General features: G+C 45.9%; 2 protein-coding genes across 5 annotated transcripts in view; both read right to left on the bottom strand.

The window, feature by feature from the left end:
* Positions 1-5,496: 5,496 nt before the first annotated feature.
* The window catches only part of JOSD2 (Josephin domain containing 2), a 67,563-nt gene continuing 51,585 nt past the window's right edge, over positions 5,497-21,474 (bottom strand). The window contains exon 6 of the mRNA XM_083470348.1: positions 5,497-5,794. The gene's annotated coding sequence lies outside the window, so the exon portion shown is untranslated. The remainder of the gene's footprint in view (positions 5,795-21,474) is intronic.
* The window catches only part of LOC310690689 (RNA binding protein fox-1 homolog 1-like), a 40,541-nt gene continuing 24,563 nt past the window's right edge, over positions 5,497-21,474 (bottom strand). For all 4 annotated transcript variants that reach the window (XM_083470165.1, XM_083470166.1, XM_083470167.1 and 1 more), the window contains exons 5-12: positions 20,193-20,285; positions 17,871-17,931; positions 16,621-16,674; positions 14,674-14,809; positions 13,528-13,567; positions 12,453-12,523; positions 11,495-11,567; positions 5,497-8,338 (exon numbers count right to left, since the gene is read on the bottom strand). In XM_083470165.1, the coding sequence (XP_083326291.1) occupies positions 8,294-8,338; positions 11,495-11,567; positions 12,453-12,523; positions 13,528-13,567; positions 14,674-14,809; positions 16,621-16,674; positions 17,871-17,931; positions 20,193-20,285 (573 nt within the window). In that variant the 3' untranslated portion in view covers positions 5,497-8,293. The remainder of the gene's footprint in view (positions 8,339-11,494; positions 11,568-12,452; positions 12,524-13,527; positions 13,568-14,673; positions 14,810-16,620; positions 16,675-17,870; positions 17,932-20,192; positions 20,286-21,474) is intronic.

The raw sequence follows: 21,474 nt of genomic DNA, 5'->3' as shown, positions 1-21,474 counted from the left end.
AAGGAAGGAAGGAAGGAAGGAAGGAAGGAAGGGGAGGGGGAGAGAGAGAGGAAAGAGAGGAGAGAGAGGGAAGGAAGGAAGGAAGGAAGGAAGGAAGGAAGGAAGGAAGGAAGGAAGGAAGGAAGGAAGGAAGGGAAGGAAGGAAGGAAGGAAAGGGAGAAAGAAAGAAAGGGGGAGGGAGAAAGAAAGGGAGAAAGAAAGGGAGAAAGAAAGAAAGAAAGAAAGAAAGAAAGAAAGAAAGAAAGAAAGAAAGAAAGAAAGAAGGAAGGAAGGAAGGAAGGAAGGAAGGAAGGAAGGAAGGAAGGAAGGAAGGAAAGAAAGAAAGAAAGAAAGAAAGAAAGAAAGAAAGAAAGAAAGAAAGAAAGAAGTAGGATGAGGAGGAGGCAACTGGTTCTCAACATGACCCAAAGATCCATGCTGTGGAACCCTTGCTGAAGCTAAGCAGGTGTGGGTTTGGTCAGCTCTTAGACTGCAGACCTCCCACATGTCCTGCCTTGAATTCTATGATGAAAAGAGGTAGAATATTAATAAAGAAAAGTGAGGAGCAAAAGGGAACATGGCACCATACAATACCAGTCTCTTTACCCTCCACCCAAGGACTTAATGCAGCTCGGGGAGTCTGTTTACATGAGAGTGAAAGGGAGAGAGTGTTAAAACATTCTCTCCCCCTCCCCCAATGCATCTGCTCTGATCAAAATCAGACCTGAGGGTTGGCACTTTTAGGTTTTTTGTTTTGTTAATAAACAAATCAGGAGATCCTCTCAAAAGTTGCTTCCAGATTGGTTTATGATGAGATGGGTTCTGCTCATGTATGCAAGCTTTTTTGCGGGGACCGGATGCTGTCATTGGGACCAGAATGTCAGCCTTTATTGTTTTCCCCATATAATCTGGATTTGCCCTTTCCTGGGGAAAATCTGACTTTGGGTTTTGTTTTCGGTTTTTTTTAATAAAAAAAACAACAAACCCACCACTATTGTACACACTATGTGAATACACTGCTTGAACTGTTAAGTTCCCACCAGGAAGCACCCACAGGGGGCAAGTACAGAAGAGGAATTGGATTAGACAAGAAAGGTGAGGAGTGGCAGAAAGACACAGAGAGAGAGGAAGAGAGAGAGAGAGAGAGAGAGAGAGAGAGGATGCAAAGCAGCAGAAATGTAGAGACCGTAGAGAAGGAGGTAAAGGGAGAAGAAGGCTAGAGAGCAAAGTAGATGAGAGAGAAAGATTCATGCTAATGCTAAATTCCCACGTTCATTTTTGTTTCAGCAAAGCCGCTCACTGCAAGGTGACTTCTCGCCATCACTTTCAGTCGGCGGCCCTTTCTTCTGAATTGCAGGAAACGAGAAGACCCCATTCCTGCCATTCGCCAGGACCAGGAGAGCTCTTGACGACAAGAGGAGCAACCAATGAAGCCTGATTGTAGGAGGGGAGCAGGCTATGGTATCGCCCTTTCATGTGATGGCTTGCAGGTATCACGTGACAATGAACTATGAGAAATCCTCAGCTGATACAACAGACGAAGAGAGTTGTAATAAAGCGACAGAAGAAATGAGAGTCACCAAGCAAGGGTAGGAAGGCAAAGACACAAAAGCAGCAGGAAAGAAAGCAAAGGCGATGTGAGCCAAAACAGAGAGAGAGAGAGAGAGAGAGAGAGAGAGAGAGAGAGAGAGAGAGAGAGTGTCAATGCAGGGGGCAGAAAAGGGAAGACAAGAGCAAATGAAATGCCAAGATGCTGATGGTCAAATCAGAAGCAATGCATTTTAGATGCTGGATTTCCAGGTCTTACAGGTGTTGGGGAGGGAGGAAGCCTTAATTTCTCTTGCCTCTTCCCCGCCCCCATTCCCAGGCTTTGCAATTCCTCCTACATTCCTGATAAATTAGAAGAACAACAACAAAAAGTTTGCCCACTCTGGTTTTTTAAAGTAAAAATATACTCTTGAAAATGTGCAGTTTCACAATTTTAACTGACTTAAATCATAGCAACATCATCACTAAACAAATAAATAAATGGAGTTTGCTTCTACTGCTAAATATTTGGGAAGGGGCACAATTTTGCTGTAGAAAAGGATAATACCGAATTTACTCAAATGTAATGCACACTTTTTGGGGCTAAATAATGTCGCAAAAAAGACTGTGATCCGCTTGTTGCATACAAAACAGCCCTAGTTGCTAAAGCTGCCCAGAGTATTTGTGCTAGCTGTATAAAAGTCAATGCTGTAGACTGTGCAGGTGATTCATTCATATTGACTTATTGTAAGTGGATGTATACCTCTGGATTTCTTTTAACAGCTTTTAATGGACTTGCCGGATCTGTAATTGAATTTGTAATGGCTTTTAGCCAAACACAATAAATAAATAAATGATTGATTGATTGATTGATTGATTGATTGATTGAATTAGGGTGCACATTAAATTTGATGGTGCATTTACATTTGCCAGCAAATATGTTTTGGGGTTTCAAGGTTTTGAAAATTAAGGCACGCATTAGATTCGATGGCACATTAGATTTGCATAAATACGGTATATTTTTGAAGTAAATGTAGTAATAAAAATGGGCATCTGTGACCATGTACATGCCCGGTCCACCACTTTGACTATAGCATATTAAAAAAAATAAGAAGAACGGATGCCAGGGAGACCACTATCAGCCTTGATGGGCCCTGGCAAGTCCATGCTTGCTCAGGTGCCGATACCAGTCTTCCTTCCTTCTCTCCCCATCTTCTCCCATTCTCAGGTGGTCATCTGGAGGCCCCCTGGACTTTGGCCCTAAGGTCAAGCCCTAGCTGCCCCACTTGTCTTCCCCCCAGTATTTTAAATATATAAAGGTGACCTTGGGAGGCTGTGAGTGGAGAAATGGATGGCAATGGCGTCGTGCGAGGACTGCTTAATCTGTTTCCCTCCAGACTATTACTCTGATCAGAAATCACCCACCTTCAAATTGCTTTTCTCCCTGCAGGGGGGGAAATAGTATATCCCCCACTGAGTGGACAAACAGAGGGGAGTGATTTCAAGCAAAAAAAGGGGGTGGGAGGCAGATGAAACAGGGTTAAGGCATTCCCTCCCTCCCATTTCCTCACATATCACATCTAATTTTAACCAGGAATAAAGGGTGCCTAACACCTAGCAGTTCGAAAGCACGTCAAGTGCAAGTAGATAAATAGGTACTGCTCCGGTAGGAAGGTAAACGGCATTTCCGTGCATTGCTCTGGTTCACCAGAAGCGGCTTAGTCATGCTGGCCACATGACCCGGAAGCTGTACGCCGGCTCCCTCGGCCAGTAAAGCGAGATGAGCGCCCCAGAGTCGGCCATGACTGGACCTAATGGTCAGGGGTCCCTTTACCTTTACCTTAAGCAATAAAAAGAGGACAGAAGCAAAATGGAGATCGCATGCAGGACAGAATGCAAGAGAGAAACAGGGAGCAGGATAGGAAAGGAGAAAGGAGCGTTTGCGAGCAAGCGATAGGGGTTCGAGGGAGAGCAGACAAGCAAAGGAGCGTCAGAGTAAGTGGCCAAGGAGGCAGAAAAGCCCAGCGGTAGGAAAATGCAGAGATGTGCCACAGTAAGCAAAGGGCTAGGCTAGAATCTTTCTTCCTCGTATTTTGGTTTTCTACATGCAGGATTTAGCTTTTATTTTTGAAAGGGCAACTTTCGGTATCCCCCAGCTGTAGTCCAGGCCCTACCACACCACACCACCCAACCTCTTCATCCAGCTGCGTATGTTGAACCAGACCAAGTCTTTTGTGGCCCAGGACCCTTTAGCTTGACTTTCCAGCAAGATCTGGGGCAGCGATTCTGAAAGGTGACAGGAGGAGGGAATTGTGGGGTGAATGAGCAGAGAAAGAGTAAGCAGCAGGAAGCAAGGCACTGAGGAGGCCCCCATTCTGACAAAGCACTAAGGAGCCATTTCTCTTCCTTCCTTGAAAAGGCAAATCAAACTGTTAAGTTTATGAGAAGCTATGCATTGGATAGCTTCCCCATTAAAACCGCATCATTCCAGGCCACCTGTTCTGCCCGCTAAAGAAACTCAGATTAAGCCCTCATTAAAGGCTATAATAAGGAGGATGTGTGCCATGTATGTGTGTGTGTGTTAAAAAAATGAGTCTTGGGACAAGGAACTGGGGAAGAGTACCAGAATCCCACCCTAGGCCTACAGTCGTACCCTGGAAGTCGAATGGAATCTGTTCTGGAAGTCCGTTCGACTTCCAAAACGTTCGGAAACCAAAGCGCGTCTTCTGATTGGCTGCAGAAAGTTCCTGCAGCCAATTGGAAGCTGCGGAAGCCACGTCGGACGTTTGGCTTCTGAAAATTGTTCGAAAACCAGAACACTCACTTCCAGGTTTCTATCGTTTGGGAGCCAATTTGTTCGGGAGCCAAATTGTTTGAGATCCAACGTACGGCTGTACTTTTCTCAGATCCTGTCTCTGCTTTCTGCAATTTCAACAGGCACTGCTAACATGCATTCAAGCGTCACAGTCAGAAAGGCGTGGAACTTGGTTCTTAAGAAGCGAAAGTTTAGGGTGCTGAATGCTGAGCCTCAGCACTTGCCCAGGGCAACATACAAACCACTCTGGCTAGAGGGAAATCCGGGCTCCACGGTACTGCAAGTTACAAAAATGCAACCAACCTCGTTCCGTTTCACCATTGGGGTTAGATGACCCAGATTATCCCTCTCCAAAGACCAGCAGGGAAGTTCACAATCCTGTGTCCCATGCTCAACCCCTGTAATCAACTATTCTTAGGCTCAAGGCAGGCAAAACACACTTAAAACAAGTCAAAGTAGTTTTGAGAGAGGAATTGCTTACTATGGTGTATGCAAGTTTCTTTTGTTCCACTGTCACCTGTGAACAAACAGGTTTGGCAGGGTTTAAAAAAAAAACCTATCAGGCCTGTTTAACCAGAGGCAAAGGGTAGGATGAAGACACCAACAGCAGTGCTTCTCAGTTAACTCCAGCCTTGCTTTGCTCCTGTCCTTCACTAAACACCCTTGCCAGTTAGGAGCTGAAAGCAAGCAAGTCTTCAGTCCAGTGGCGTAGCGTGGGTTGTCAGCACCCGGGGCACGGCAAGTAATTTGCGCCCCCTAACCTGTGGATTTGCACCCCCTAACCTGTGGATTTGCGCCCCCTAACCCTAACCCCCAGATGTTGCGCCCGGTGCGGCCGGCCCCCCCTGCACCCCCCACGCTACGCCACTGCTTCAGTCACATCCTTAACATGCATTTAAAGCACTCTTAAAGTCGTTTAAGAGTCATGCTTCCCCCACCCAAAGAATTTTGGGAACTGTAGTTTGTTGGTGGGGGGCTTCAAACAACTCTCCTTAATAAACTACAGTTCCTAGGATTCTTTGGGGGAAGCCACAACTCTTAAAAAGGTTTAAATGTTTGGTTTGGATGTGGCCTTCATTCCAGACAAGAGGAAGTAGGCAGCAACAGCAACAGAGGAAGAGGAGGAGGAGGAAGAGGAGAAGGAGAAGGAAGTAAAAGAGGCAGAGTAAAAGAAATTAGCCAGAATCAGGATTTTATTACAGTAACAAGGAAACAGTGAAAAAAAGAACAAGCATCTATATAGAAAGGTTTCCCTGAGATATTGCACTGTGAACAGGCACTGCCAGACACCTAAGCCCAGAAATACGTGGAAAGCAAATTGCTAGAAACAGAAATGGCTTCTGCTTTGGGTTCAGCATGCTTCAGAGGGAGAGGAATTAGCTGCTGAGATGCACTCCAGTTTTGTCTTTGTTCTGTTTTTAATCTGCCTTGTAACATTCCTTGGGACGCGGGTGGCGCTGTGGGAGCCTAGGACTTGCCGATCAGAATGTCGGCGGTTCGAATCCCCGCGACGGGGTGAGCTCCCGTTGCTCGGTCCCTGCTCCTGCCAACCTAGCAGTTCAAAAGCACGTTAAAGTGCAAGTAGATTAATAGGTACCACTCTGGCGGGAAGGTAAACGGCATTTTGATGTGCTTCTCTGGTTCGCCAGAAGCAGCTTAGTCATGCTGGCCACATGACCCGGAAGCTGTATGCCGGCTCCCTCGGCCAATAAAGCGAGATGAGCGCCACAACCCCAGAGTCGGCCACGACTGGACCTAATGGTCAGGGGTCCCTTTATCTTTAGCTTTAACATTCCTTAGGCTTCCACTCTGCACTGAGTTCTTTAATGCCCTTTTGCTTCATCGGAAACTCCTTGTGTTATCAGTTTCTAGGACTTCTTTTTGGATTGTCTCTTTTGGGTTTTTAAAATAATATCAGAATTTCTTTTCCAGCTATAAACATTCCCAGCTTGGTTTGGTTTTTTTTAAAAAATGAATGAGTCAAAACCCCAGCCCTGAAAAAAACAAAAACTTTTCATTTTATTTTTTATGGGGAAATCCAGGCAAAATTAGGTACTTTTATAAAGTCCTAAGGATTTGAATGGGAAACCATTGAGCACATTCAGATCAATGGGACTTGGAATAGTGTCTAACCTAAGTTTCATATTTGACGCAGAATTGGCTGAGATCCAGAAGAATGTGTGAATATATACATGCATGGGTGTGCACGCACATCCTTCTCTATGCACAGATATGCAAAACTCTTGCACAATATGATGTGCACAGGAGGGTCCTGCAAAACAGCGCCTGATTGTTGAACAGATTCAACACGTGGCATAGAAGCCCTGCTTGAGTTCATTTGTTTTTTCTGTGCAAGGAAAACCTGCGCTACTAAGCCCTGCACACAAAGCCATTTTGCTGCATCATGGCCATTAGATATACAGTGGACCCTCGCGTTATGTTCCCTTCAGGTAACTTAACTTTCAGGTTGTGAACGTGGCAAACCCGGAAGTGTATACTCTGTGTGCTTTGCACATGCACAGAAGCACTCTGCGCACATGCGCAGAGGCAGCACCTCTAGATGCAGACTTTTTGGGGTACATACAGACCCCCAGAACGAATTAAGTTCGTATCCGGAGGTTCCACTGTAGATAGATACACAAAAGAATAAAAAATAGGGAAGCAATATTTATAAAAAATATACTGTGATTTACCCCTGGCTTTGATAAAAAAGTAGTCTCAAAGTTTTCACAGAAAAATAACGAGGCTGGCTTGAGCCGCTACCTATCATGAGCTGATACCCAAAGCAGATCAGAAGTACAGGAGAGCACAAAAGAATACAGTATGAGTGCAGCATGAAGAAAATATATATTTATAAAAGAGCAACCAAAGAAGAGGGAAAGGACAGGGAATGAGAGAAGGAAGGGGAGAACTCTAGAGACAGATAGAGACAGATCAGCGCCAGATTTAGGGTGGTACAGGCAGATCCCCTGCCAAGCCAAGGGGTTGCAAAAATGAGAAGATCCAGAATTGAGAAGATCAATTTGGGGGTGCCATTTTTTGGCCTTGCACAGGATGCCATATTATGAAAGGTTACCAAAGTCCACCCCTTGCACAGATGATTCTGAACCTCCGCTGGCTAAACCATATGGCAGATCTATAACACGAGGTGGGGGGGGGGTATACCCCAGGGAACCCTGAGAATTGTGGCCTGGGACGGGCTTAGGAACCACAAGCAGAGAATTCTCAGCATTTTCAAAACTACACTTCCCAGGATTCGTAGGGAAGCCATAACTGATGCACGTGTTGTAGTGAAGGCGAATTGAAATCCAAAACTAGTCTGGAATCCGTTTTTGTTCTCACAGTTCCCCAGTCCATCTGCCAAAATCAAAGGGCCTGAATATCCTTGGTTGAAGAAATACGCTATTCTATCCTTGAATCTCCAGTCCTCCTCAAGATTCCATAATCAGGCGCCATAACTATTTAAACTGCTTTGAAACTGGTTTATGGTTGTGATGGAAGGACACAAAGGAGATCTGATCTATCACAGAGAACTCCAGGGAATGGCTTTTGCCTAGGCCCTACTTGCCCCACTGCCGCAAAGTGAACTGGATTTCGTCCTATGCACCTTGCCAATCCTGTAACCTAGCTGTGGTAGCCCGTTTTCAGTTTGCCCTGCATCTGAATTGTGTCGACCATCCAACCGCTGGCCTCTGCCCAACAGCAAAACACAGGAGAGGCCAGAATTTGTGAGTAACGACAAAGGCTTTGAAGAGACTGGAGGAAACACCTGAGCTGTCGTCATTTGACTGTCACCCAGAATTAGTGTCCTGCTGGTTCAGAGGTATCTTCACTGATCACCTGCCTGCCTTCCTCTCGCACACATATACACCACACACACAAGCACACGCAAGGTTCTCAGCGCCAGGTCCCACCACCTGTGCCATCAGCTCACAGGTGCCTCCGAGATGCTCAGCGCCAGCGCTTGGTCCCTCAGTATGGAGTGAAACGGTTGCATCCACCTCGGTACAAGCTGGCCTGCCAGAAAGAGAGGGAGCAGGCGTGTGAGGGGAAAGTTGTACAGGAGGAAACGTCAAAATAATAAGACAAGAAGGAGTTAGCAAAACAAAGCTACGTTGACTTCTTAATCCTCATCACCTCCTGTAGCAAAGCCTATATGTCATGTAATCCCTCTTGCTATCTTCTTCTCTTCCTCTGGTACCTCCTACAGTTTTATTATAATAATTTAATATTAATAATAATTTATTATTTATAGCCCACCCATCTGGCTGGGTTTCTCCAGCCACTCTGGGCGGCTTCCAACAGAATATTAAAATACAATAGTCTATTAAACTTTAAAAGCTTCCCTAAACAGGGCTGCCTTCAGATGTCTTCTAAAAGTCTGGTAGTTGTTCTTCTCTTTGACATCTGGTGGGAGGGCATTCCACAGGACGGGTGCCACTACTGAGAAGACCCTCTGCTTGGTTCCTTGTAACCTGGCTTCTTGCAGCGAGGGAACCACCAGAAGGCCCTCGGTGCTGGACCTCAATGTCCAGGCTGAACGATGGGGGTGGAGATGCTCCTTCAGGTTTACAGGACCGAGGCCGTTTAGGGCTTTAAAGGTCAACGCCAACACTTTGAATTGTGCTTGGAAATGTACTGGGAGCCAGTGTAGGTCTTTCAAGACCTACTTAAACTGGGAACTCTGCGGAGACTTGTCTATTTACATTCATTACGTTTCCGAGCACAATTAAAAGTGTTGGTGCTGACCTTTAAAGCCCTAAACGGCCTCGGCCCAGTATACCTGAAGGAGCGTCTCCACCCCCACCGTTCAGCCTGGACACTGAGGTCCACCTCCAATGGCCTTCTGGCAGTTCCCTCACTGCGAGATATGGGGGTTACAGAGAACCAGGCAGAGGGCCTTCTCGGTTGTGGTGCCCTCCCTGTGGAACGGCCTCCCATCAGATGTCAAGGAGATAAGCAACTATCTGACTTTTAGAAGACATCTGAAGGCAGCCCTGTTTCGGGAAGTTTTTAATGTTTGATGTTTTATCGTGTTTTTAATATTCCGTGGGGAGCTGCCCAGAGTGGCTGGGGAGGCCCAGCCAGATGGGCGTGGTATAAATAATATAGTAATAGTAGTAGTAGTAAAATAAAGTGCAGGTGTCTGCATTGTAGAAATTACATAGGATCCGCAACAAAATGTGGCAGTGTAGAGCACTTCTGTTCAGTATTCCAGCCATGCCCCTTTCCCCAGGTTATTCCATTCTTCTTCCACCACCTCCAACAGTTTTCTACACTCTCTCCTAGTCAGTTTTCCATGGCCACTGAGCCTGCTAAGTCCTAATTATCTCCTATCCGTGTGTGTGTTGCATTTCTACAAACTTTGGGGTCCCTCTCTAAACCATTCAGTACCTTCCCTCTTCTGCATGGATGGCGCTGTTTTAACTAAAGATGGATCTTTATTGAAAGCATGCCCTACTGGTGTATAGGATCACCATCATAATCTATTTTAGCTCTCTGCCTAAAGATAGGCACATTCACACAATTCATCCCTCATAGATCAACTACATAAATCAAGAATACATCTTATGTGAGCACCATGGCACCCTCAAGTTGTTGGGTTTTTTAAAAAAACCTTGGGTGGGTAACAGAAAGTTGAGCCAGATAGGAAGAACTGTCCTACCCTCTTCCTTTCCATTCCCCAGAATTCCTCTTGGGGGCTGTCTTCCCCAACGAATAAGATGCCTGCAGCTCTAGATTATTTGAAAGGAAGATACAGAGGACAGGAAGCCCAAGAGACCCGTGCTTCCTGTCTGTCTAGGCTTCCCCTTCACATGCAATATAGAACCCCCACCAACCACCCTACTTTGGGGAGTTGCATGGCTGTCCTCAGGTCAGAAGTTTGGGCTAAATCAGACACGGTGACATTTCTAATTTATAACGTTATGCACAAGCTCAACGCACGCTTTCATTTCCGTCAGAACTTATTAAGCTGCCAGACAAAGCACCGAAACTAGAATCCCACATAGGAGCAAAAGGAACAGAGATTGTACATGCTTGTTATTTGAAAAAGTAGAAGACCCTTAATAGACAGGTAAACACTGCCATCTGCTGGGCATTTTTCAGGGACGCAGTCAAGCTACACCCAGTATTGCGAGGAGAATTTTCACATATCTATGATGATCCTCGCTTTAAAAAGCACACCAGAGTTTGGTTTTAATGACTTTTGCTTTTCTGTTTCTGATCCTTCATGGAAAACCTACTGCTGTCCTAGTCCCTTGTACGAACAGCTGTATTCTTTTGATCTATGATTACATTATGGTAGTTCATTAAACAGCCGTTTGTTTGTTTGTTTGTTTGTTTGTTTGTTTGTTTGTTTGTTTGTTTGTTCCTTCCTCCTCTCTTTTTTATATATATAAAAAGAGCCAAGCCAAATCGTCCCCCACTATGATTTTAAAGCTGAAATTACTGCCCATGCTCATGTTTGCAGACATTGGGTTGAATCCAGTCTGACAGAGCAATCCTATATGTGTATTCAGAAATATATCCCATACAGTTCAGTGGGGCTTACTCCCAAGTAAGTGAGCACAGAACTTTAACTCCTATTGCTTAAACTTGGCCCCGTTGACATCAGTGGGACTAGTTAGTCATGACTTCAAAGTCCCACAGATTTCATCAGGAACTACCTGCAACAAACATGGATCCAGCTCATTATTTACCCTGTTGCAGCTAGACACAATCTTCTAATCACTACGTCTTCCTCCTTGTCCTCTGTTAGTCACATGGGCAACGACTGAATCACAGTACAGGCAGTAAATGGAACAATACTGCAATTCTGCATAACCAGTTTGGCTGCAGGCTGACATCATCAAGGGCAAATAAAGCCAATTCAGAAAGCACAGCCCTCACTCCAAACAGGCAGACATTTCCCAACCTTTTTATGAAGGAGCCACCAAAAAGCCAGCTCAGCCCCATGGGATAAATGCCTCACTTGCATTTATCTTCTGAAGCTAAACTGCTGCTTTTGAAGCAACTTCCTCCACTCTGCCTGCTCAAAGCTTACATTGCTGGGAACTAAATCGCCTGAGCTGCTCCTGCCTTGCAGCAGGTGATTGCGCACACATGGTCTTCCATGCTTTGTGATTCTGTGATGGGGACGCAATATGCCTGGCCATTAACGCAGTGACTCACCATAGCACCGACTCCATAGGCGGGGGTCACGGTGTGGTGATAGGGGTCGGCGGTAGTGTAGACCCGTCCATACCTGTGAAGCAAAAGACCCGAGAAAGGAGATAATCAGATAAGCCTCTAAGCCTCTAAGATTATCAGCAAACCTTTTCAGCAGGGGGCCGGTCCACTGTCCCTCAGACCTTGTGGGAGGCTGGACTATATTTTGGGGGGGGGGAAATGAACAAATTCCTATGCCCCACAAATAACCCAGAGATGATGATGATGATGATGATGATGATGATGATTTATTTGTACCCCGCCCATCTGGCTGGGTTTCCCCAGCCACTCTGGGTGGCTTCCAACAAAGATTACAAATACATTAAAATGTCACAAATTAAAAACTTCCCTGAACAGGGCTGCCTTCAGATGTCTTCTAAATGTCAGGTGGTAGTTTTTCTCTTTGATATCTGGTGGGAGGGCGTTCCACAGGGCAGACGCCACTACCGAGAAGGCCCTCTGCCTGGTTCCCTGTAGCTTTGCTTCTGGCAGTGAGGGAACCGCCAGAAGGCCCTCGGAGCTGGACCTCAGCATCCGGGCAGAACAATGGAGGGGGAGACGCTCCTTCAGGTATACTGGGCCAAGGCCATTTCGGGCTTTACATGTCAACACCAACATTTTGAACTGTGCTCGGAAACGTACTGGGAGCCAATGTAGGTCTTTCTAGACCGGTGTTATGTGGTCTCAGTCACCAGTCTAGCTGCTGCATTCTGGATTAGTTGTAGTTTCTGGGTCACCTTCAAAGGTAGCCCCACAAAGAGCGCATTGCAGTAGTCCAAGCTGGAGATAACTACTCATGTAAAAACATGAGTCTGCAGGCCGGATTGAGAAGGTGATTGGGCCGGCTCCGGCCCTGGGCCTTAGTTTGCCTACCCATGCTCTAGGGTCATTGGACAAGGCACACAATCTGTCTCAAACTTACCCATCGCTATAAGCTGTTGCTGTTGCTGCAGCTGCAGGCGTCTGGGCCACTCTGTAAGCTGCAGGATAACCCTGCAATTCAAAGATTCAATTCAATTCAATAGCCCATCGTGCATGATTCTTGAAGGCCGCCCCGTCTCCAGTTCTTCAAAAGAAAACAAAAGTCTTCCTCCATGCACCTTCTTCCCCCCTTTCTGAATCGTGATCAAGAGCGGCCACTGGAACTCACCTCGCAGTTTGACCCACAAAGAACCCATGCCTCTTTTCTGCTTCTTCTTACGCAAGAACTTTGCCCCTGGGCCATCCACTAGTGCACTGATTTTGCATTTTGGAGACCTGCCTAGCCACCAGATGTTTGCATGAGGTCTACGCTGTGCACACAGTCTTATGCGTGATGTTAGTTCACAAAACCTCTACAGTACATGACACTCTATTTGTTATTACTGTTAATTTATTAACTACACGTGCATGGCCACCCAACAAAATGCAGTCTCTGGACGGCTCTTCAATAGATAAAATACAGTCTTAAAGGATGGAGTCCCACTCTTTCAGGCCCACATGAAACCCCCAAATCAGGAGCAATTCTCATGCTGGATCACCCAGACTTGCACATGGCTCAATGCCCTTTTCCTTCATCCCACCCATACCTCCCCACTGCCCCAGCCTTAGAGGAAGAGCTGTAGCTCAGGGGGAAACCATCTGTTTTGTACGCAGAGGTGCCAAGTTCCCCTGCCTGAAACCTTGGAGAACCACTGCCAGTAGACAGCAGATGGACCAAAGCTCTTGCCTCTAAAAGGAAGATCCTCATGTTCCTCATTTCTCATGCCATCTTGTTTTCAAGGCAATCCTTCGTTCTACCCAATTTTGTGGGTACTGCCAGTTTTGCAGCACTATTTTGCTAGCTCACCTGCCCTGAGAGATCCCCCCCCCAAAGAACAACATTGACCTTTGCCTTGCAAAACCCATGAAGCCAGTCCCCAACCCACTCTGTTTTCTCTACTCTCAGGTAACTGGTGCCAGCACATGCCCAGGACCTTTGAACCCTAAAACCCAAAGAAACCCAGGTAAAGACTTACGTAGAGGTCAGAGCCGTACAGACTGTCTGGATAGAGCACACTAGGTGGGAAAAGAAAAAGAAAATCAGCACAGATGGTCCTCTACCTTGGCCATCTTATCAACAGGGGATGATAAATCTGTCAATCTGGGTCTTTCTTAGTTTTTTATTGTTCTATTCTTAAATTCAGTTTGCCCCATTTCTGCATATTGTCATGCATTAAAAAATATCTATTTCCCCCTACCCAAAAAAGTGTTTTCAAGCACATTTCTCCTAGCACACACATTTGTGCCTAATATATGGTATGCATTTTTCCAAGCCGTTTCTGCTAATATAAGGCATTTTTTGGATGTTATTTTCAGTAACATACACATTTGTGTGCAAACTTCCCCTTAATAATTAACTTAATAAAATTTCCCTCAATTTTTACTGATTGATTCATTGACAAACTGGATTAGGAAATTTGGAGAAGTACTTTCCAATTTTTTTAGGAGAAGGTTATATGACAACGAGCATTCGGCCTGCATTCATTCAGATTTCTTCACGGGATATTTATATGTCTTCCTGTTAAGCCATTCATTCCACACTTTTCAATGCATTTCCCAGTTACTTTCCTAACTGCAAGAAGTCCATTTTACCCATTGTTGCCATTAAGTCAGGCATGGCCAAACTTGGCCCTCCAGCTGTTTTGGGACTACAATTCCCATCATCCCTGACTACTGGTTCTGTTAGCTAGGGATGATGGGAGTTGTAGTCCCAAAACAGCTGGAGGGCCAAGTTTGGTCATGCCTGTATTCAGTGGATTGTTATATTTGCATCTGTTTTACTTGATTGAGGTTTTATATTCCACTATGAGACTGATTATGATAAAGAGCAGTTTAAAATATTCCAAATGAACAGAGGAAAGAAATAACAAAGCTTTTTTCCTTGTTAAGGGCCACATTCTCTCGGGTGTAATCTGCTAGGGGCCGAATACCAGCAATGGCCTGGTCCCCAAGTGACTTGGGCTCATTTCTCTCTTTCTTTGTGCCTATTTAATAAAAACATATTTGCTTGTTGCAAAGATTTTTAGGGGGACTTTTAGCAAAACCTCCAGACTTCAGGACCTATTTTTAGGGCTATAGAAGTTGTCCCCATGAAAACGAACGGGACAGTCTCCGCCTCTCACCTGCCATAGGCTGGAACTGGAGAAGGGGCAGGAGCTGCTCGAATGGGGTTATAGATGGCAGCTCGGCCACGCCCTCGCAGAGCCCCACGATATGCCAGGGCAGCTGGTGCCATCATGGGGTAAGGGATGCTCGCCACTAGATGGGAGGGAGAAGGATATTAATGCGTTTATTTCCAATACTTATATCCCACTTTATAGCCCCGGGAGGCTCTCAAAGCAGCTTGCTAAATATCCTCCACAATAAATATCCTCCACAATAAAAGTCACATTCAAGTCGGGCAGCAGGAATGGAAATGACGTGGTGCCAGGATTGTTCAGGTGGCACTTCCTGCCCTCATTCTTGGCCTTCTAAGGTAAAGGTAAAGGTAAAGGGACCCCTGACCATTAGGTCCAGTTGCTGGCTGAGGGAGGCAGCGTACAGCTTCCGGGTCATGTGGCCAGCATAACTAAGCCGCTTCAGAGCAGCGCACGGAAACGCCGTTTACCTTCCCGCTGGAGTGGTACCTATTTATTTACTTGCACTTTGTGCTTTCAAACTGCTAGGTTGGCAGGAGCTGGGGCAGAGCAACAGGAGCTCAACCCGTCGCAGGGATTCAGACCGCCAACCTTCCGATCAGCAAGCCCTAGGCTCTGTGGTTTAACCCACAGCGCCACCCACATCCCTTTGCCTTCTATGGACTTTGCCTAATAAGAAAGAGATGTCCCCAAGGCCAGGAAGTGCGTCTAGGCAGCTGGAGCTTGCTCTGTCCATAATGGAGGGTGCATATTCCACTAGAGGCAGAAATGGTGGAGGCAAACTTGATCATGAGCTCAGTGGAACTGGGTGACTTAAAGGAGGAGTGGCTGGCCCAAAGCGCTTTTCAAATAAGGAGAGTGACAGAGGAAACCCTAGAACAGGATTCTGAGAAGCCACCAAAGAATTTCAGCCACGACTGAGATTTTCAGCCAGCGTTGGATCTAAGGATATAAGGAGGCAACCCCTCCTGTCCCATCCTGTTTTTGCCACAATCGGGGCTGTTTCTCTTCCTCTACGGTTCCGGTTTTTCCAACAATTCCCTCGTTCTCCACTGTGGCTGAAACTAGCACAATGAATTAAGCAGCTGATTTCAATGAAAGGAGAACGTCAAAAACACTGACATTTGCATAATGTTTGCAGACTAAAAAGAAAAAAAGATAGCCAAGAACTGTTGCATTATTCTTGCATGATTTTAGCACCTCACAAGGTTAGCACAAACAAGCAAACTGCAGCAATTGATGCTCCTGTTTTTGATGAGATTTCCCCACATCCCTAGCTGAGAGACGCCTCAGAAATGCTAGTCTTGATACTCCTGAGGCCTTAGGAAATTATACATATACACGTTCAAAAAAAAAAGACCAAACCCTGCATGCTCCAGCTGGATCTCTGTCAGCCTGACAACACAGACTGCTTCAACTCAGCTGGGAAGCCTCCCTAGAGGTACAATAAAGAGCAGCGAAGCACTGTGCACAAATCAGGATGGCAGAGGAAAACAACTCTCTGATCTTCAGCCCCTTGAACCCCAAACGAACGAGAAAATTCCAGGGGTAGAAATGCTAAACCTTGTATCCTGGTTTGGTGCTAGATAAGTCCACTGAACAGGCACAGAGCCAACCCACAAAATTTTGGAGTCTGAGGCAAATGGTGCATACATCTGACACTATTATTATTATTATACATATGACTGTTTAGTATTGCTTTATAATGATCACAGAAATCTCATTCTAAGTCATGGAAGGGCCAGTCCAGTGTGGGATTGTAAGTAAATGGGATCATAAAATAGAACTTATTTGATTCCAAGCAAATGCCCTAAATAAATCCGTACAGGATTTGGGGTCTTTGGTAGGTGGTGAATGAGAAAGGAAGGCAGAAATGTGGAACTTGGTGGAAGTTTAGGAGGGGAAAGTAATAGCAAAGAGACGGGGATTTACCTGTGTACAAGTCAGGGGCATAGACAGCGCCAACCATAGGATTGATCTTCCATCCTAAATGGACACAGACAAACAAGGAAAGGCTCAGAGAAAAAACTTGTCCCATCTTCATTACTATTTTCAGGTAGTCTTGCCCCTATCCTTAACGAAGCAGTTATGATGATTTTGCTGTTTACAAGTCACAGTGGTACCTCGGGGTACAGACGCTTCAGGTTACAGACTCCGCTAACCCAGAAATAGTACCTTGGGCTAAGAAATTTCCTTCAGGATGAGAATAGAAATCGTCTCTGCGGCGCAGCAGCAGCGGGAGGCCCCATTAGCTAAAGTGGTACCTCAGGTTAAGAACAGTTTCATGTTAAGAACAGACCTCCAGAACAAATTAAGTTCTTAACCCGAGGTACCACTGTATATGTTTTGCTGTTGTTTTATTGTCTGTTGTTTGATTATTGTAAAGGTAAAAGGTAAAGGACCCCTGGATGGTTAAGTCCAGTCAAAGGCAACTATGGGGTTGTGGTGCTCATCTCGCTTTCAGGCTGAGGGAGCTGGCGTTTGTCCACAGACAGCTTTCTGGGTCATGTGGCCAGCATGACTAAACTGCTTTGGGTGCAACAGAACAACGGAAGCCAGAGCACACAGAAACTCCGTTTACCTTCCCACTGCAGCGGTACCTATTTATCTACTTGCACTGGTGTGCTTTCAAACGGAGCTGGGACAGAGCAACGGGAGCTCACCCCATTGTGCAGATTCGAACCGCCAACCTTCTGTCTGACAAGCCCAAGAGGTTTAGACCACAGCACCACCCGCATCCTGCATTTTGATTATTGTCAGAGCTGCCTTAAGCATATCTGGCGCCATGGTTCAAAGACCCCTCCGGGCCCCCGCTCTCCATTTTCCAGAGTTACTCTCCTCCCACGGAGGCTTGGGAGGCAAGCTGCACACCCACCAGCCATATGGTTGACAGGGCACAGCTGGCGGGCGTGCAGGGAAAGGGGAGGCCGCCGGCAAAGCCGCGCAGCTCCCCCACTCGCTGGGGCGCCCCTGACAGGCCAGCGCCCTGGTGCAACGCGCCAGTAAGCCCAATAGGAAAGACGGCTCTGATTATTGTATAGTACTTACCCCTATGTATTGGTGGGGGTTTTTTGTTTTTAAAATGTTCTTTAAAATATGTAAGCTGTTTGGAGAATTACTATGTGGCAAGTGAATCATAAACCAAATTTATTGTTGCTATTTCTATTCCAGCTTCTACCTACCATTCACCACTGGTGCCGCCGGTGGTTTCTTGGTGACTAAACGGGCTGTGGCGTTGTTGACCTGGATGGGAGAAGGAAGCAGGAAGTGAGGCCATATGCATAACAAGTTGCTGTTAGCTTCTTCTTCTTTTTCTCCAAAGAAGTGGGACAAGTAAATAGATAGCCACACAGTGATGATTTTGACAAGGCTCTTAAGGGGTTTGAATTAAGGTGGATTCGTGTGTGTGTGTGTGTGTGTGTGTGTGTGTGTAATAATTTATTATTTATACCCCGTCCATCTGGCTGGGCTTCCCCAGCCACTCTGGGCGGCTTCCAAAAAAATATTAAAATACTGTAATACATCAAACATTAAAAGCTTCCCTAAACAGGGCCTATTTGTGCCTGTGTGGTGTTCCTGGCATGCTCAAAGGCAAGTGAGGACAGGGATTCTGCACCTTTGATAATTGTGCAGAAGTGGGGTTCATGCAGGTAAGGCTTGTCCAGTATCTGAGCACCCCAGCTGTTTCTCACATGTGCACATATGCACATTCACACGTAGTTAAACAGGATCCTGCCAGGTGGGCAAACGAGAAGAGCAGGGCCTGTGGCAAATCGTGTCCTCCCTAAAAGAGGGCACATGTTGCGGTGAGACCTGGAGACTGACCCAGTGTGTTGTGGGTGGGTTTGATTGGTTGCCACAACACCTGATTGGTAATTCCCTTGATGTTGGGTTCAATCTGACCAATGGGCCGCAGTCCAAATGGATCAAGGGACCTATTTATACCCATGAACGTGACCCAGAGCTTCCTCTTTCGGCTCGTGCATTCGAAACACCCGCCCACCTCTCCCTAATTTTAGGGCTTTGTGCGATTGACCTTGCTATGCTGTCATCTGTCGTTGGGACAGGGGCATGGCAGGAATTTCCCCACTTGGCTGATTGGCTGTTGCCATTTGGGTTTCTCCTGCCGCATAGCAAATCGTCACAACTTGTAAGGTTGTGGATAGGCACTGGTTCAGGTGATACGAATGGGGGAACGCTCTCGCCATCCCTATGTGAAGGGTATTCCGTTAAAGGAATCCAGGGACTCGGTGGTTTGGTCCACCCCTGTGAGGGGGTTGTGCCCGTGCCTGAGTCCAGGGGGGGCATCAGGGTGGTGAACAGAGTCTGTACCCAGCTTTTCACCTTCCCAGGTGTTCACCCTTGGCTGACCTTATGCTGGTGCCCTGGGTCAGCGCTGCCTGCAAGAGTGCAGGGAACTCGTCGAACCAGAGCCTATGCAACCACTCAATAATGTTGTGGCCTAAATTCTGCCAAAAACCAAAACTAAAAATTTAGTCATGTATGAAGTTATTTAGGGGGGAGGTCTCTGGGTCTGAACACGCAAACTGCTGCCACGTGGGGTGCTTCTGTTCCAACCACTCCATTCTACCCCTCACTTGTTTTTTTCTGGTCCTTCCACGTGCACTGAGCATGCTCAGTCCTTATTTATTTAAGGAGTTGCCTTCCGCATGAGCAGGGCCAGATTTAAGTTTGATGAGGCCCTAAGCTACTACAGGTAATGGGGCCCTTTATATGTCCAGCTGTCCTTTGCCAACAACAAATTGTCGCTGTTTTTTATGTTGAATATATGCTATATGGTAATTTATGGACCTAATACGTATCTAAAGCCATTTGCACATGAAGAATGTAGGCACCCAATATATAGAAATAAGCAAACCAGTGATATTTTAGGGAGCAGGCTAGCAGGTGGGGCCCATTATTTACATCATAGGAGCCTACACAACACAAAACACTGTTGCTGTGTGCAGGTTTTATTTTATTTGTTTTTTATCTTTTATTTTGGAAATTGACATCCAGTGTTTTTTTCCTTTACACTTTTGGGGGGCCCCCAAGAAAGTGGAGCCCTAAGCTATAGCTTGTTTACCTTATACGTAAATCTGGCACTGCGCCTGAGTCCCAAGGCAGTTTACATAAACTCGACTAAAATAACATTAAAAACACTTCACAACAAAAGAACAACTACTAAAGATAGGGTGGTTTTTAAAAATTGTTTTTAAAACTAAGGCTGTGGGGGATTCTCCAGAAGTTTATATATATATATATACCTCTGCAATAAAACCCCACTGATATTTCCCTTTTGTATGTGGATGGTACAAGGACTAGCACTCGGAAAATTTAGTTCATTATTAGCATACATGGTATTCACTGATCAAGAGACCTCCTTTTTTTAGGGACTGAGCATCTTCCCCTCCCAACAGCTTAAGCTCCCAGGCAAGAGCTCATAGCATGTGGGTACTGAAATGCACACAGGCATTTATGCTGAGGACACGGTAAATTCTTACCTCAATCTTCCTTCCTTCCACAATGCTGCTGTTCAGCTTCTCCCGCGCCCGGTCAGCATCCTGACTGTTTTCAAAGGTGACAAAGCCAAAGCCCTAAGAGAGAAGATTCTTCATGATCATGGTGTCTCCCCTGCCTGGTAAATATGCCACCAGGATGCTTTTAGGCCAGCGATGGAAAGACAGCAAGGTCCCTACCAGATGTTAGAATTCCTGCTCCATGATTGCAGTCATGGGATTTTTGTCTATCACATGACGGTGTATGTTTTGACTCCACAGAGTGGGAAGTGATGGAGACAGGATGTTTGTGTTACTGTGTTCCATGAAATGGGACTATTGTCCTTTGTTCTTTTTCTCTTTGCTGTCTGATGCTAGAGAGAGAGGGAGCCATGTTGCAGTGCTCCGTGTATGTTTATATATAAATAAAGTAGATTAGCCAAAATGCTGAGTTGCTGAGGTCTGTCACGCGCATGCTGCACAAACTCTGCGGATCCCTAAGTGTGCCAGTGTCGGTTGGCATCGGTCGCTGTGATGTTTGAGTTGAAAAAAGCTTATGAAGCTCCCGAACGATCGACCAGGAGGGAGAGAACATGCCAGTTGGGCATGTGTCTCTGCCAGGGTCCTACTCGAGAGCAGGCTGAACTCCTGACATGATCTTCATGATCATGGTGTCCCCCCTGCCAGGTAAGTATGCCGCCAGGATGCTTTTAGCCCAGCGAAGGAAAGACGGCAAAGTCCCTACCAGAGTGGAATGGCAGACCAAGTTGATGGACTACGCAGAGATGGCAAAAATGACCGGGGAAATCAGAAACCAGGAAGATCAAAATTTTAACAAAGAATGGGGGAAGATTTATTTCGTATTTGGAAGACCACTGTAAACAGCTGAATTCATTAGCAGGACTCTAATAATAACACTTGTAATGTAACAAGAACTTTGGATATAATGGACCCGGCATAGGAAAACTCTGGCCCTCCAGATGTTTGGGACTACAATTCCCATCATCTCTGACCACTGGTCCTGTGGTTTGCCTATGCCTGTAATGGACAATCAAATAATTGGAGTGACTTAAAATATGCAGTAGAAAAGGATAAGTATGGAACCCACGGAGGGGTGGAGGGAAGTCCAAAGATTCGGGAGAATCTTGTGTATTTGTTTTTATTTGTGATTTTGAATGTTAATTTTAATTTGTAATACCAAATAAAAATTAATTTGGAAAAAAGGAGAAGATTCTCATAATCTACCTGGCCCTTGAAATTCCAGGCCGCACACCCCTTACCCACCCTG

Source organism: Podarcis liolepis, assembly GCF_965112155.1.
Source record: "Podarcis liolepis genome assembly, chromosome: 13".
In the NCBI taxonomy this organism is placed as follows: Eukaryota; Metazoa; Chordata; class Lepidosauria; order Squamata; family Lacertidae; genus Podarcis; species Podarcis liolepis.
This window is presented reverse-complemented; position numbering and strand designations above follow the sequence as displayed.